The sequence below is a fragment of the Schistocerca piceifrons genome, chromosome 5 (assembly GCF_021461385.2).
Source record: "Schistocerca piceifrons isolate TAMUIC-IGC-003096 chromosome 5, iqSchPice1.1, whole genome shotgun sequence".
Lineage (NCBI taxonomy): Eukaryota > Metazoa > Arthropoda > Insecta > Orthoptera > Acrididae > Schistocerca > Schistocerca piceifrons.
This window is the reverse complement of record NC_060142.1, coordinates 37,322,016-37,338,418: the sequence shown is the minus strand read 5'-3', so window position 1 is coordinate 37,338,418 and position 16,403 is coordinate 37,322,016. Positions and strand designations below refer to the sequence as shown.

Genomic DNA, 16,403 nt, shown 5'->3' with positions numbered 1-16,403 from the left:
TTGTAATCTCAAACCTTTTTATGTTTCTTCCATTTTTCACAATTGTTGCACTTGATGTAATATAAAAGTCCTGGCTTCAGTCACTTTCTGTTCTTCACTTTTCAGCTAGGTCACCTTGCCTGAATATTTAAACCTCTCCATGAGATCTTCTTGCATAATCAGACACAAGTAGTAGCCCTTGCGTCTCCCAGTTGGAATGATGTCATAAAGGAATTAGACCGCCAGAGGACATCATAAATAGAGATAGGGCTTATCCTTTAAATCACATTTGGAGTCCTTTTTTACCTGCCACTAAAAAACAACGGTCTTTCATTCGGCCGGCAGACTGTGCTGACAGAGGTTTTCAATAGCGATTCATCACTTACCTGTACCTTCAGGACGGACGATTTATGGCGCACACACTGTTGGTATTCCTCTCCACGGAGTATAAAGAGACCTCCGTTCATAGTATAAATGTCCGCCCTGATAGCTGAGTGGTCGGCGTGACGGATTGCTGTCCTACGGGCCTGGGTTCGATTCCCGGCTGAGTCGGGGATTTTCTCCGCTCAGGGACTGGATGTTGTGATGTCTTCATCATCATTTCATCCCCACCCGGCGCGCGGGTCACCCAATGTGGCGTCCAGTATAGTAAGACCTGAACCAAGGCGGCCGGACCTGCCCCGCAACGGGCCTCCCGGCCAGTGACGCCAAACGCTCATTTCCATTTCCATAGTATGAATCAGTTCCAGGATGACACGCAAACAGCGGTCTCACATAAAGATGGCATCCAGATGGAACACAGAAATATTATGTGATGATGACTTTTGATCCAGCTGTAGACTCGTCCAAAGTATCGTCAGTTAATGCATCGGGGATGTCCATGCAGCCACACGATTTCATAATGTAGCACTACTCCACTAACCAACGAACATCACAACAGTGAAGAAGACCATGTTGGGTTTCCGCTTCATGTGCCGCGCGTGCTGTTTACGTGCTGGGGAGACTCAGACTGCAGAGTGCGGCGGCTGCCCGCAGGTGCCTGGGCTGACACGCGAGGCGTCGCAGGACCGCACGGTGCGCGCGGGGTCTGCGGCGCGCGGCGCCACGCCGGCGCCGACGGCCGCCCCCAGCAACGGCGCCGTGCCCGGCCAGCAGCAGCCGCTGGTGCCGCCCCCGGCCGCCGCCGCCGCCGCCGCCGCCTCCCAGCTGCCCAACGCCATCCCGCCCTTCGAGGACGTCATCCTGCGCAAGCGCGGGCTCGGCCAGGACATCATCCCGTCCCCCGGCCAGCCCAAGCGCACCGAGTCCCTCTACATCAACAGGCAGCCGCCCGTCAAGGTCAGTCGCACCTCTCACTGATATTCCTTACTAAATCAGTGGCCAGTGTCAAACGCGCTGCAGCAGAGGCGCCACACGAGTGAAGACTACATGCTTTGCCGATAGACGTATGGACAAAATTGTAAAATCTTCTTGTAGAAATAGTATGCAGCCGATCAGTTGCAAAGCGGAAAGCTTGTAAAACCCCTTTCGCATTTTTTCAACGTTTATACACTGAAGGACCAAAGAAACTGTCTTGTAGGGCCCCCGCCAGCACGCAGAAGCGCCACAACACGACGTGGCATGGACTCCACTAATGTCTGAAGTAGCGGTGGGGGGAACTGACACCGTGAATCCTGCAGGTCTATCCATAAATATGTAAGAGTGCGAGGGAGTGGAGATCTTTTCTGAACAGCACGTTGCAAGGCATCCCAGATGTCCTCAATAATTTTCGTGTCTGGAGAGTTCGAATGCCAGCAGAAGTGTTTAAACTCAGAAGAGTGTTCCTGGAGCCACTCTATAGCAATTCTGGACGTGTGGGGTGTCGCATTGTCCTACTGGAATTGCCCAAGTCCGTCGGAATGCACAACGGACATGAATGGATGCAGGTGATCAGACAAGGAGCTTACGTATGTGTCACCTATCAGCGTCGTATTTAGACATATCAGGAGTCCCATATCACTGCAAGTGCAGACGCTCCACACTATTACAGAGCCACCACCATCTTCAACAGTCCGCTGCTGACATGCAGGGTCCATGGATTCATACGGTGGTCTCCATATCCGCTCGATACAATTTGAAGCGTGACTCGTCCGACCAGGCAACATATTTCCAGTCATCAACAGTCCAGTGTCGGTGTTGACGGGCACAGGCGAGGCGTAAAGCTTTGTGTCCTGTAGCCATCAACGGTACACGAGTGGGCCTTCGGCTGCGAAATCCCATATCGCTTACTGAAGGTTATAATGAACAGATAGTATTGGGAACAGGAAGCTGGTTGAAACCAGACGTCAATCACAACGAAATCCTAAGTTCAGATGTTGATCGTAAGGATAGGTTAGTTACCAATGCCAGCAGCGTGTTTATTGCAAATTCGATAAAATGTAGCGAGGTTATCACGGATTCCGAATGTGAATTAATCTGGATGAAATTGAGTGTCAAAGAACGGTCAAAAATCGTAATCGGATGCTTTTATAGACCACCCGGGTCAGGATCTGTAGTTGTAGAGCGCTTCAGACAGAATTTGCAGAATATCATTAGTAATCTTCATGATCATGCGTTTGTAATAGGGGGTGACTTCAACTTGCCAGGTAAAGATTGGGAGTGTTATGCCATCAAAACTGGTGCCAGAGAAAGGGAATCATGTGACATTGTTCTGAATGCCTTGTGCGAAAATTACCTTGGGCAGATACTTAGAGAACCAACTCGTGAGGGTAACGTCTTAGACCTCCTGGCAACAAACAGACCTGAACTTATCGAACCAGTTAACATAGAGGAAGGTATCAGTGATCATAAGGCTGTGACAGTGTGACAGCATCTATGACGACGGGTCCTACAAGGAATGTTAAGAAAGGTAGGAAGATATATTTCCTCAGCAAGTGTGACAGCATACACATTTCAGAATATCTCAGCAGTGAGCATCAAATATTCGGCGATGAGGATGAAGAAGTGGAGAACAAATGGAAAAAATTCAAAAGCATCGTTCAATATTCTCTAGACAAGTATGTTCCGAGTAAGGTTTTAAGGGATGGGAAAGATCCACCATGGTTTAATAGCCGTGTTAAAAAAGCGCTACGTAAACGAAGAGCACTTCATCTGAGATTCAACAGAAGTAAAAACCTAGGTGACAAATAAAAGCTAAACGAAGTGAAAATGAGCGTAAGGAGAGCAATGAAAGAAGCGTTCAATGATTTTAAAAGTAAGACGTTGTGTCAACTGACCTGAGTAAAAACCCTAAGAGATTTTGCTCGTATGTAAAATCAGTAAGTGGGTCAAAATCATCTATTCCTTCTCTCAGCGACCACACCGGCATCGAAACGGAAGATAAGCGAAAGAAGGCTGAAATACTGAATTCGGTCTTCCGAATTTGTTTCACCGCGGAAGATCTTAAAACTGTCCCCCATTTCAATTGTCGTACGAACATCGAAATGGCAGATATTGAGATAACCGATCGTGGAATTGGAAAGAGCTACAATTTCATAGTAGCGGAGAGGCTTCGGGACCAGATGAGATAGCTAAATGATTCTATAAAATTATGCGAAAGATCTTGCTCCCCTTCTAGCAGTAATTTATCGTAGATCGCTTGAGCAACGAAAGCTACATAACGACTGGAAAAAAGTGCGGGCCATTCCCGTTTTTAAGAAAGGCCACAACACAGATCCACACAATTACAGACCTATATCGTTGACGTCAGTCTGTTGTGGAATAATGGAGCATGTTTTATGCTCAAGAATTATGACGTTTTAGGAAAATGAACATCTCCTATATAAAAATCAACATGGATGCCGCAAACAGAGATCCTGCGAAACTCAGCTCGCTCTGTTCCTCCATGAGATCCACAGCGCAGTGGGCAACGCGCTCAGGTTGATGCCGTGTTCCTTGATTCCAGTAAGGCATTTGACACCGTTCCGCATTGCCGTGTAATGAAAAAAATACGAGCTTACGGAGTATCAGAGCAGACCTGCTATTGGATTCAACACTTTCTTGCAGATAGAACTGAACACGTCGCTCTTAATGGAACTAAATCGACAGATGTAAAGGTAACATCCGGAGTACCACAGGTAAGTGTGATAGTGCCGTTACTGCTTACAATATATATATAAATCATCTAATAGAATTCTTCATTGCTTTATAATGAAGTTGTTTTATAATTCTGGAGGGTATTTTTGTTCTAGCTGCAACGACAGAACAAAAATATCCTCAAGATCTAGTAGAAAGCGTCGATGATCTTTATGATGCAGTTGTCAATACCAAAGCAACAACCTCAGAAGAGAGTATAAATTTGCAGAACGATCTGCAGAGAATTGATGAATGGTGCAGGCTCTGGCAGTTGACCCTGAACATGGGTAAATGTAACATATTGCGCATACATAGGAAAAGAAATCCACTACTGTACAGCTACACTATTGATGACAAACAGCAGGAGACAGCGTCTGCTGTAAAATATCTAGGCGTAAGTATCCACAGCGACCTTAACTGTAATGACCGTATAAAAAAGACACAAGACTCAGATTCATCGGAAGAATCTTAAGGAAATGTAAGTCATCCACGAAAGAAGCGGCTTATAACGCTCTTGTTCGCCCGATTATTGAGTATTATTCATCTATCTGGGATCCCTTTCGGGTAGGACTGATAGAGGAGATAGAGAAGATCCAACGAAGAGCGGCGCGTTTCGACACGGGATCGTTTAGCTGGCGAGAGAGCGTTACGGAGATGCTAAACAAACTCCACTGATAGACGTTACAAGAGAGATGCTGTGCATCACGGAGAGGTTTACTATTAAAATTTCGGGACAGCACTCAGCACTTTTCAGGAAGAGTCGGACAACATGTTACTTCCCCGCCCCCCCCCCCCCCCCCCCCGCGCCACACATACTTCTTACGCATTGACCATGAAGAGAAAATACGAGAAATTAGAGCCAATACAGAGGCCTACCGACAGTCATTCTTACCACGCACTATTCACGAGTGGAACAGGATTGGATGAATCAGATAGTGGTACTGAAAGTACCCTCCACCAAGCACCATTAGGGGCTTGCGAATTATGATGTAGATGTATTGACGATATGAGTGGTAGTGACCAGTAAGAACATTACTTACTGTATTTCGATAGGAATTACATTCTAAGACAAAAAGAAAAAAAAAACTGACGCACCACGAAGGAATTATCCTAACGGGACGGAAGTCGGTAGATATAATGTACATGTACAGAGAAACAAATTATTACAATTTCAAAAAATCTAATGTTTTATTCAAGAGAAAGACCTTCACAAATTGAGTAACTCAATAACGTGTTTGTCCACTTCTGACTCTTGCACAAGTTGTTATTTGTCTTGGCACTGACTGAGTTGTTGGATGCCCTCCTGAGGGATATCGTGCCAGATTTTGTCCAATTGGCGCGTTAGATCGTCAAGATCACGAGTTGATTAGAGGACCCTTCCCATAATGCTGCAAACGTGCTCAGTTGGGGAGAGATCCGGCGACCTCGCTGACCAAGGTAGGGTATGGCAAGCACGAAAACAGGAAATGGAGACTCTCGCCGTATGTTGACGGGCATTATCTTGCTGAAATATAAGCCTGTGATGACTTGCCAAGAAGGGCAACAAGAAGGGGATGTACAATACCGTCGACGTACTGCTGTATCGTAAGGGTGCCACGGATGATAAGCAAAAGGGTCCTCTTATGAAAGAAAAGGACACCCCAGGCCATCATTCATGGCTGTCTGGTCGTATGACAGGCGACAGCAGGTTGGTATTCCACCTCTGTCTGGGGCGTCTCCAGTAACGTCTTCGGCCTGTAAGCTCATTGACTTCACTGGAGTTTTCTTCAGTCATGACTGGAGTTTTCTTCAGTCATGAGTCTCACTTCGAATTGAACCCCGATGACCAGTAAAGACGTGTCTGGAGACGCCCCGAACAGCGGTGGGGTACCAGCCTAGGAGTGATGGCCGGGGCTGCCACCTTTTTTCATAGCAGGACCCATTTGGTTGTCGTCCGCGGCACCCTTACAGCACGCCCCGTTTTGTTCCCTTCATGACAAGCCATCCTAAGATAACGCCCGCCCGTACAGGCCGAGAGGTTCTCCTGCTTGTCTTCTTGCTTCCCAAACCCTACCTTGGCCAGTAGGGTCACCAGATCTCTTCCCAACTGAGAACGTTTGCAGCATTATGGGCGGGGCCCTGCAACCAGCTAGGGATTTTGACCACGTAACAGTCCAGTTGGACTGAATTTGGTACGCTGTCCCGCAGGAGGACATCAAACAACTCGGTCTGTGCCAAACCTGCTTAAGGGCCCGAGTTGGGTGAACCCGTTCCTGACTTGCTCAATTTGTGTAGCTCCGTTTCTTGAAAAAATCATCCAATTTTCTGACATCGTAATCTTTGGTTTGTCGTTGCACACCACATCTACCGTTTTCCCATTCGGATAATTCCTTCGTGGTGCGTCGTTTTTTTCTTTTTTTGTCTTAGAGTGTATATTAGTTAGTAAGTAAATTCATGCTTAAGCATCTGATTTTTAGTGAAAAGGCACGTCCCTTTATATAGATTACAAGGAAACCTGTTCCATTACGATTGTCAAATATAAACATGATTGACATGGGAACAACATCCTCTTAAGAGGAATGGGTATGCATTGTTACACTTCATAGTGAAGTGGTAAGTGGTATAACATTTAAAAACGTAATTTGACTCCTAAGCGGAGCGGATTGCATCTATTAGCACTTGACATGGTTACAGCTATTAATTGAGAATCGAACAGCACTCTAAATCGCGATCGTAAATAAATAACCACATTTAATAACAAATGAGGCGGAAAATATTATTTTTTCTAAAATATTGCAGGGCTTTCTACGGAAATTAACAGAAAATAATCACACATTGTACTACTGGAATATCTCATTCCTATAGCGAATTGTAATATGGTATGCATGATCTTCAACTGTTCAACGCTTTCTCAATAATATCCACAGACATGCCACCTTTCTAGCTCACTATAGCTCTGTTTGGTCATTCATGTTGCCATCTGATGCTCTGTTCAAGTTTGCATTAAAGTGGTCGACGTTTCACTCCCAATCTACCACAGCTGACGCCTTTACAAAATATTCTCTCATCACAGAACACGATCGTCCCCCCTTCCGGTGGCATATTTCGCTACCTCGTTGGACGGTTGCAGGACGGTGATGACTGAAGAGGGTTAGTCTGGCGCGCGACACCCTTGCCGCTTGGCGAGCTTCCAGCACACTGTTCCTGGCGCTCCTAATTCACACTCGGTGCCTCTGATACGTGCTGCAGTCGGCGTTCGATCAGGAATGGCTGCTCGTCTGCTCCAGCGTCCAGAGTGGAATGCGAATGCCGTTTCCGTCCAGAACCAAGTACTGCATCTCGACGATGCCAATGAATTGCGTTTTCCACGTGTCTGACGTTCGTGGCGTCATAGTGTAGTTAGTTCCGGCCACGAAAGATGTTAGCAGTCGTATGCCATATTGGATTTCGTGTCGAATGCCATACTGGATTTCGTCGTATTTCACTGTATTCGTATTGTGTGTGTTATGTACGCAATTTCAAGACAATTGCGCATTCAAGATTTATGAGAAACTCGCCAATCTTGCTACGATTTATTATAATTAATAGACAGTTAATGGAATATTGGTGGTAAAAGCCTTCAAGACGTCATAAGATAAAAGTGTCTGAAGTTACATGACATCGCCGTAGTGTGATGAGTAGACGCATGGAGTTATGCAGTCGATGGAAATAGCTTCGTGTCCTTCCATACGCTGATACATATATATATATATATATATATATATATATATATATATATATATATATATATTTCATCGTCACATGTGCAACAGAATCTGGCACGTTCGTATTAATGCAGGAGGGCGTTCAATAAGTAATACAAAAATTTTTTGTCGGCCAGTTTCGATTGAAAAAAATACCAAATTTTGCTATCGGACATTGTGGAATATTCCTCATTCAGTCCCTATAGTACCACGAAGTTCCGATAGGTGGCGGCGCTGTACATAGCGTTCAAAATCGTGTCTTTAACGGAGTTGCGTTTCAAGCAGACAGCTGTTTCTTTCTGCAGAAAACCAGATATTCACAGGCGCTTGCACAGTGTCTATGGAGACCTGGCAGTGAACAAAAGCACGGTGAGTCGTTGGGCGAGACATCTGCCATCATTGCAACAAGGTCGCGCAAACCTGTCCCATCTCTCGCGTGCTGTGACTTCTGTGTGTTCACATGCGGACGCTCTCAATTTAGGTGATCGACGAATGCTAACGAACTTCTCCTTCTCCTTGACAACCTAACGCCTCACACAAATCTGTCGCGCCCTGGTTCCCGGGTTCGATTCCCGGCGGGGTCAGGGATTTTCTCTGTCTCGCGATGACTGGGTGTTGTGTGCTGTCCTTAGGTCAGTTAGGTTTAAGTAGTTCTAGGTTCTAGGGGACTGATGACCATAGATGTTAAGTCCCATAGTGCTCAGAGCCATTTGAACCATTTGAACACAAATCCGTGCACAGGAGAGGAGCTCACAGAACTTCACTGGATTGTTCTTCGTCATACACCCTGCAATCCGTGTCTGATACTTGCCTATTTTCATTTGTTTGACCCAAAAACGATGCACTCCCGGTGAAGCAGTACGTGGACCATGGGCAGGTTATTGATGCAGTAAGACGTCGAACACTAGAGTGTTACCGTGCCGACAAACAGGCCATCCCAGTAAGGTGGCGGAAGGCCGTCGCATCGAAGGGAGATTATGTTGATAAACAGGCTTTTGTAGGTTCTGGAACCCTTAATAAAATCAACCTGCTTGCAGAAAAAATGTGTTGCAGTACTTATCAAACGCCACTCGCAATACAAGTATGTTTTGTAATATTCGATGAGTATTGCGTAAGAGCGTACTTTCTCGGGAATGAGTTTCATCAATTTTGTAGCTTCAGCCCAAATAAAAAACGAAAGGTGAAATTGCTACGAGTGAAACGAGCAACAATGGTGTTTGTATTCTGGTGTGTTGCAAATACTTGGGTGTTTTTTTCCGAATATGTCGAGATTTCTGAAGGTGTTGTTCGGCAGCAACCTAAGAGGACAGCGTGAACGCCAGTAGAGCTCCTTACAGGCCAAGTCACTAGGCGGCGCTGTTACAGTCTTTCTGCCATCTGTATGACGTCATGAACGCTTGCCATCAGCAACCAGTGCCCTGGCAGGTGGAACCGAGACGACGACCACACGCGCGCTCCTTGGACCACCTGCACCATGTACGCTCGCGTACACTCTGCTGGGATATTTTAAATAAAACTGGCCAGGTGCGAGCAGACTCGCGCACTGAGTGTTCCGTACAAACTTAACTAAGTATGTAGTATAGTATAACTTAATTAAGTATATCCAATCCGGTAATCAAGGAACTCGGTGATTTTTGCCTGTTATCGACATTGATACTGGTAAAATATCGGCTCCAGGGATTCCAAGACTTTCAAGGATGTTTTCATTTAACAATTTTCGAATTTTTTTCCTTTGATTGTAGTGTGACAATCTGCTTCTTGCCCAATTTCTTGAGGCCGTGTCAGTGGGAACTATCCTGTAGGATTTGATGACTGATTTTCGAGTATCAAAATGTGTGACGTAAATGGCCGTATCTTTTGATTGCACTGACTTGGAAGCTAACATCTATTATACCGCCAAGGTACCATAGACATTAGTATGTGACATAAATTTCAGCTTGATACCTCTGCCTGTTCCTGAGGAAAATGGGTCTTAAAGGACAAACAAACAGACAAACGTTGTGATAACAAATGACAATTTTTTTTCATGTGATATAATTACAAATTAGCAATCTTACGATTTTTTCCTACGGGTTTAGTGTAAATCCTTACTTCTTGGCAAATATTTCGTTTCTAGGTCAATGGGAAGTACCTTGTTGGTCAATATGTGACATAAACTGCCGTATCTTTTGATTGTATTGACCTAGAAGTTTCAATTTTTTAGATCATCAAGGGAGCGTACACCATAAAATGTGGAATTTCAACTTGATACATCTACTTGCTCCTGAGAAAAAGGGATTTGAACAGTCCGACAGACAGACAACAAAGTGATCTTAGAACGGTCCCGTTATTATCGATTGAGGTACTGTACCCTGAAAAGGGCGATATTGCTCTTACAGACGCAAAATTATCTCGATGATTTTGGTTCAGTTCCACGAAACATGTTTGTCAAGGCTGCACGTGCATTTATCACTGGTAATTGATCTAGTAGATCTTGAAACAACAGGTCATTCTTTCAGAACGTCACAGTTTCAGCTTAATCAGCATTTTTATTCTCAGTTCCAAGTTCCTACTCCGCCTGCAGCCCAAAAAGCAACCTTTGATGAAGCCTTATAGTTAAACTTCCTGGCGGATTAAAACTGTGTGCCAGATCGAAACTCTAACTCGGAACCTTTGCCTTCCGCGGGCAAGTACTCTACCGACTGAGCTACCCAAGCGAGACTCTCGACACGTCCTCACAGCTTTACTTCTGCCAGTACCTTGTCTCCTGCCTTCCAAACTTCACAGAAGCTCTTCTGCGAACCTTTCAGAACTAGCACTCCTGGAAGAAGGGATACTTCAAGAGACACGGCTTAGTCACAGCCTGCAGGATGTTTCCAGAATGAGCCGGCCGCGGTGTTCTCGCGGTTAAGGCGCTCAGTCCGGAACCGCGCGACTGCTACGGTCGCAGGTTCGAATCCTGCCTCGGGCATGGGTGTGTGTGATGTCCTTAGGTTAGTTAGGTTTAAGTAGTTCTAAGTTCTAGGGGACTGATGACCACAGAAGTTACGTCCCATAGTGCTTAGAGCCATTTGAACCATTTTTTTTCCAGAATGAGATTTTCACTCTGCAGCGAAGTGTGCGCTGATATAAAACATCTTGGCAGATTAAAACTGCATGCCAGACCGAATCATATCAGCACACACTCCGCTGCAGAGTGAAAATCTAATTCTGGAACTTTTGTAGTGTTAATAGTTGAGCGATTTCGTCGTCTTGGAGCAGCGTTACGAGTTTCCCTCTCATCATCTTCGCTCAGCTGATAACCTGAGAAGATTTCGTCAGTGAAATTCGCATATAATACAACCGTTACTACTCGGTGTTTTATTAGATATCAGAACCACCACAGTTGCATCAGTAATGGGTTGATGACAATAATTTGTCAAATATAGACCGTAATCAGCTGCCGCTTACAGACTTTGTAAAGGTGCGTGACATGTGTCAGTTTTAAAAATAGTGTTAATCTTCATAGTTAAATTCAGCAGTATGTAATTTCATGTTCTAGTAATGATAGTAAACTTTTATATCTATAAATTAATGCGGGAGTTAATTGCACGGAAACTGAAAAACCAGTGATTTAAAAACTGCAGTTTTTCTAAAGTTTCATCTGAAATATTTAGCAATCAAAAGATGTTGCTTTCACTCAGCATATGCTTGGACTTCATTACATCAGTTTAAATTCAAACTCGTACGTAAACTGTAGACCAAAATATTGCTAAATCATACCTAGTTAAACAAAGCCGGTAAATCGTGTTTTACTATCGGCTTCGTAGGAGTAAGACAGTGAGGTAGGCACTGGTCATGGGCACTAGTTGGTTTTCAGCGTTTCATCAATAACGTAAAGAAATTATCAGCAAAGCAGCTGAATAGTTATGAAAGGGTGAATGGGCTTGTCAATAGTGTTTGAATCTTTTATTCACCTTAGAAAAGATAGAGCCCCGCTTCCTCAGTTTTACGAAGTCTTTAGGGCTTTATGGTACGTTAAACTTTATATCTCCTCTGCTAAGCATGAAATACTCGGTTCTTGCCCGAAGCCCGAACTTAATTTTTAGTCGTCTGAAAAATTATGACCACGGGAGAAATATTGAGGAACGAGATTTCTCATGAAGCGTTGTACTGACGTAAAATTCACACTAATAACCACGAGAACAGTAGCGGTGGCTTCCGTCGATGTTAACCGTAGTTAGTAACTTCCATTTACGCTGTTGTGTGTTAAGTTACGATGGGAACTGCAGCCGTTAGATTTTCTTGTAGAGGGAAGATCCAAGGACTGTACAAGTGCGTGTATAAGGAGCGCTCTGTGTCTCTTCGCTTATGTTGGAGTACATTAGGAAGGTATGACAGACTCCATTCTTGTAGTTTTGCTGACGTAATGAGCGTTCCATTAGATTTCGGGATTGCAGCCGAATGCTCTTGCCACGATATTTCTGCTGACAAGCAGGCAGCCAAATTCAGGTGAGTTTTACACCGAAGCCCGCTCAACGATGGATTCCTGGTCGCCAGCTGAAATATCGTGCCATGGTGTCCCGGAATCTCATGAAATGTGACAAGCTTACTCAGTGATCTTTCGGAATTGCAGTCAGTCGTCGTTTTCTACAGAGCACAAAATTCCATGTGGACACCAGTCACACATTTTCAGGTGACGTTCTTGGCAGAAGGCAACTACCGCCTGCAATCTTGAAATATCGTCGGATGTTCTCATTACAGTGCGAAATTTTCAAAATTCACGTATGACAGAGTTGGTTACGGGAATTGATTGATAGTTTCATACTGCAAATATTTAGGCCAAGTTCAGTGTTTCAAGCATTCCTGTGGATTAACGCGCTTCCTAAGAAAGTTCTCGATCTTCAGAACTAAACTGCTACCTTATATCTCACTTCGTACCCAAAGTCTTCAAGCCATTTACCCTTTTTTATTTTTCCTTCCCTGGTTTTTAATTTGATTTTCATTTCTATGCAAATTTTTGTTTTGGATCACTGTTACCGTACAATAAAGCGATAATATACTCTCATATATAACTTCCAGTATTCAAAACGCAAACAGTTACAGTCAGAAACAGAAAATTGTTTTCAGGTTGATCTACGAGTTTCATGACGTAGTATAGGCTATTGGTTATTAATTATTTGTAGTCCTAGAGCGTCAACGAAATTAAAAATAAAAGAAGAAGAAGAAGCTAAAATTTGTCGGAAATAAAGATTGATATTTATGTCGTGGTTGGTGTGTTAAGTCGAACTTTCTGTCTACAATGAGTACTTGCCAGCTGTCTGATTGCGAATTATGTTCTGTAAATCATTCCATGTTTTTGTTGTAGTTGGTGCTGAGTCATCATGATACGTATTTTCTTGATATCTGTCGTTATCTGCACTTAATTTTTCTCAAAAACTGGTTGTTAATAAGTGAAAGGACGGGGAAATTCAAATTGAACAAATTAGAATTTTATGAGTTTACGTTGTAATTATCATAAAAATACATATAAGCAGTATACCTCTATTTTACCTTCAAGTAAAACTAATCGTTATGTTTCAGACAAAAACGTATTTAGGTATTCGTAGAAAAGAAGATACCAATCATAAAAAAGGACAGAAGACAGCTTTCAGTTTTTACACTGAAAGGAAAGGCGTACAACAGCGCCATGCAGTACAAGATAGAGCGTGAAATTCGCTGCTGCTTCCCGATTTCTTAAGATTGCTTCATGTGAGAAGTTGGGAAGAAGGTGCGTTTTTCTCAGATGAAGTAATATTATGAGCGTGATTTCTTTTGTTGTTGGGTTACCAATTGGCACATCATCCAACATGATTTAATAGAGTTGTCTCTGACACTCTGTAACGGAAAATTCTGTGTATTGGATACGAGGGTTTTCGCATCAGGCCTTTTACAGAAACTCCTTTAATACAGATTACGATGCACTTGGCGAAAGGAAACAGTGTCATGCACGACAAAACCCTGAGCCTTTGCGTTGGTGTTACTTTCTTCTGTGGTGTTAAACAAGAATCGTTCTGGTATGACCTTGTGTCTTTCTTTGTGAACTGAACTAATAAAAAGATCTCGGTTTTCTAGCCGGGCGAGTTCTCGAAATGACACGCCACCAACGGCTGTACCTCATTCAATATTCGTCGAAGCGTAATGGGAGTGACACGTATCGAAACATCGAAATATTTCGACGAACTTAGCCCACTGCAAATTCGTTAACTTTATATTAATTAGTCGTGTTACTGGACGTCGTTAAGGATGACGTGGATGAACAGCTGGTTATAAACTGAAACCTGCCCGGTGCACTGGTCACTGCCTGAGCTCCGTGTACAGCGGATGACGTCACGGGGAGGCGAGGTGAGGAGTTGCAGCGGTTCCGGCACGATTGGCTTCAATTGCCGCCGGCCGGCCCTGTTCTCCTCTCAGCAGCTTTCATCTCCGCCGCAGCCGCCTGGGTCTCAGCCGTGAGGAAGTTCTGCACGGCGGAGTACCGAGGTGCAAGTCAAGCACCGGGGAGGCGTCTGTGTCGCTGCAGTTACCTTTGTAACGACAGATACAGGAGTGCTTCTTCTACATCTTCGTCTGCTAATCAGCAAGTCACTCTACACTGAGGTAACAAATCACATGGGATACCTGAAAATACCCTGTCGGATCGCCTTTTGTGGGCCGTAGTGGATCAGCTCGACGTGGCATGCACTCAACAACTCGTTGGAAGTCTCCTGTAGAAATACTAAGCCATCCATAATTGCAAAAACGTTACACGTGCAGGATTTTGGGCACGGACTGATCTCTCGATTATGCCCTAAAAGAATTCAAAGGGATTCAAAGCGATCTGGGTGGCCAAATCATTCACTCGAATTGTCCAGAATGTTTTTTAAACCAATCGCGAACAACTGTGGCCCAGTGACATGATAAAGTCCATCAATGGCTTCAAATGGTGTCCAACTAGCCGAACGTAACCGCTTCCAGTCAATGATAGGTTTAGTCGAAACAGAGGACCCAATCCATTCCATGTAAACACAGCCCACACCACTACGGAGCCGCCACCGGCTTGCACAGCGCCTTTTGGCTAGGACCCATGGCTCCGTGGTGTCTGCGCCACACTCGAACACTACAGTCACCTCTTAACAACTGATATCGGGATTCAAGTGACCAGGTCACGGTTTTCCAGTCGTCCAGGTCCCAACCGACACGGTCACGAGCCGAGGAGAGCCGCTGCAGGCGATATCTTGCTGTTAGCAAAAACACTCGCAGTGGTCGTCTGCTGCTGCAGCCCATTAACGCCAAATTTCGCCGCCCTGTTCTAGCGGATACTTTCGCCGTACGTCCCACGTTGATTTCTGCTATTATTTCACTCTGTGTTGCTTGTCTGTTAGCACTGACAACTCTATGCAAACGCCGCTGCTCTCGTTCGTTAAGTGAAGGCCGTCAGCCACTCCGTTGTCCGTGGTGGGAGGTAGTGCCTGAAAACTGGTAGTCCCGGCACTCTCTTGACGCTGTGGTTCTCGGTATATTGAAACCCCTAACTATTTCTGTAATGGAATGTCCCATGTGTCTAGCTCCAACAACCATTCCGCGTCCACAGTCTATTAATTCCCGTTGTGCGACCGTAATCACGTCGAAAACCTCCTCACATGAATCACCTGAGTACAAATCACAGCTCCGCCAGCGCACTGCCCTTTTATACCTTGTGAACGCGATACTACCACCATGTGTATACATATGTGCATATTGCTACCCCGTGACTTCCGTCTCCTCAGTGCATGGCACATAGTAATTATTATTCTAACATAACCACTCATCACAAAAAAATTTTCACCCCAAGCAGACTTCTCGCTAATACCATTTAATACCGCTGTGGACGTTACAATGGCCTCAGTGTGGCAAGGGAGGTGGCCGACAAGTCTCTTCACCCAAAGTCACTCATTGATTATTTTTAGATTCCGTAGAGCTAGCAAAGTGTGGCATGTTGATTGCTACATTTCAACCACTGCTCTAAATACGAGGGACGTTAAGTAAGTAATGGAACACTTTTTTCCAAAAGCAGTTTGGTTTTATTCAGGAGTCGAATACACCATTTTAGTTCCCACTCTTTTGGATACGAAACCCTATTTTTCAACATGACCCGGCTGGTCCCGCCGGAGGTTCGAGTCCTCCCTCGGGCATGGGTGTGTGTGTTTGTCCTTAGGATAATTTAGGTTAAGTAGTGTGTAAGCTTAGGGGCTGATGACCTTAGGAGTTAAGTCCCATAAGATTTCACACACATTTGAACAATTTTTTTTTCAACATAACCTGTGGTGAATGCATCAGCTTACTGAGAGGGCCTGTACACCCGAATGGTACCGCTCTACTGACATGGGAGCCAGTGTCTTGCTGTATCAGTAACCTCCCATCGTGCAAGTACTGCTGCCTGCGAAGTGCAGCCTTTATTGGGCCAAACAAATGGAAGTCGGAAGGTGCGAGACCCAGGCTGTAGGATGGATGAGGACGAACAGTTCAATGAAGTTTTGTGAGTTCTCTCGGGTGAGCAGACTTTCGTGAAGCCTTGCGTGGTCAGGGCAAAGAAGTTCTTTTGCATTTTTGTGGCGACAAACACGCTATAGCCGTTTCTTCAATTTCCTAAGA

At 44.7% G+C, this 16,403-nt stretch overlaps 1 protein-coding gene across 1 annotated transcript in view; it reads left to right on the top strand.

Annotated features, from left to right (window-relative positions):
- The window catches only part of LOC124798152 (junctophilin-1), an 889,016-nt gene that overhangs the window by 693,560 nt on the left and 179,053 nt on the right, over positions 1–16,403 (top strand). Inside the window, exon 9 of the mRNA XM_047261432.1 lies at positions 1,015–1,317. Coding sequence (XP_047117388.1) covers positions 1,015–1,317 — 303 coding nt within the window. The remainder of the gene's footprint in view (positions 1–1,014; positions 1,318–16,403) is intronic.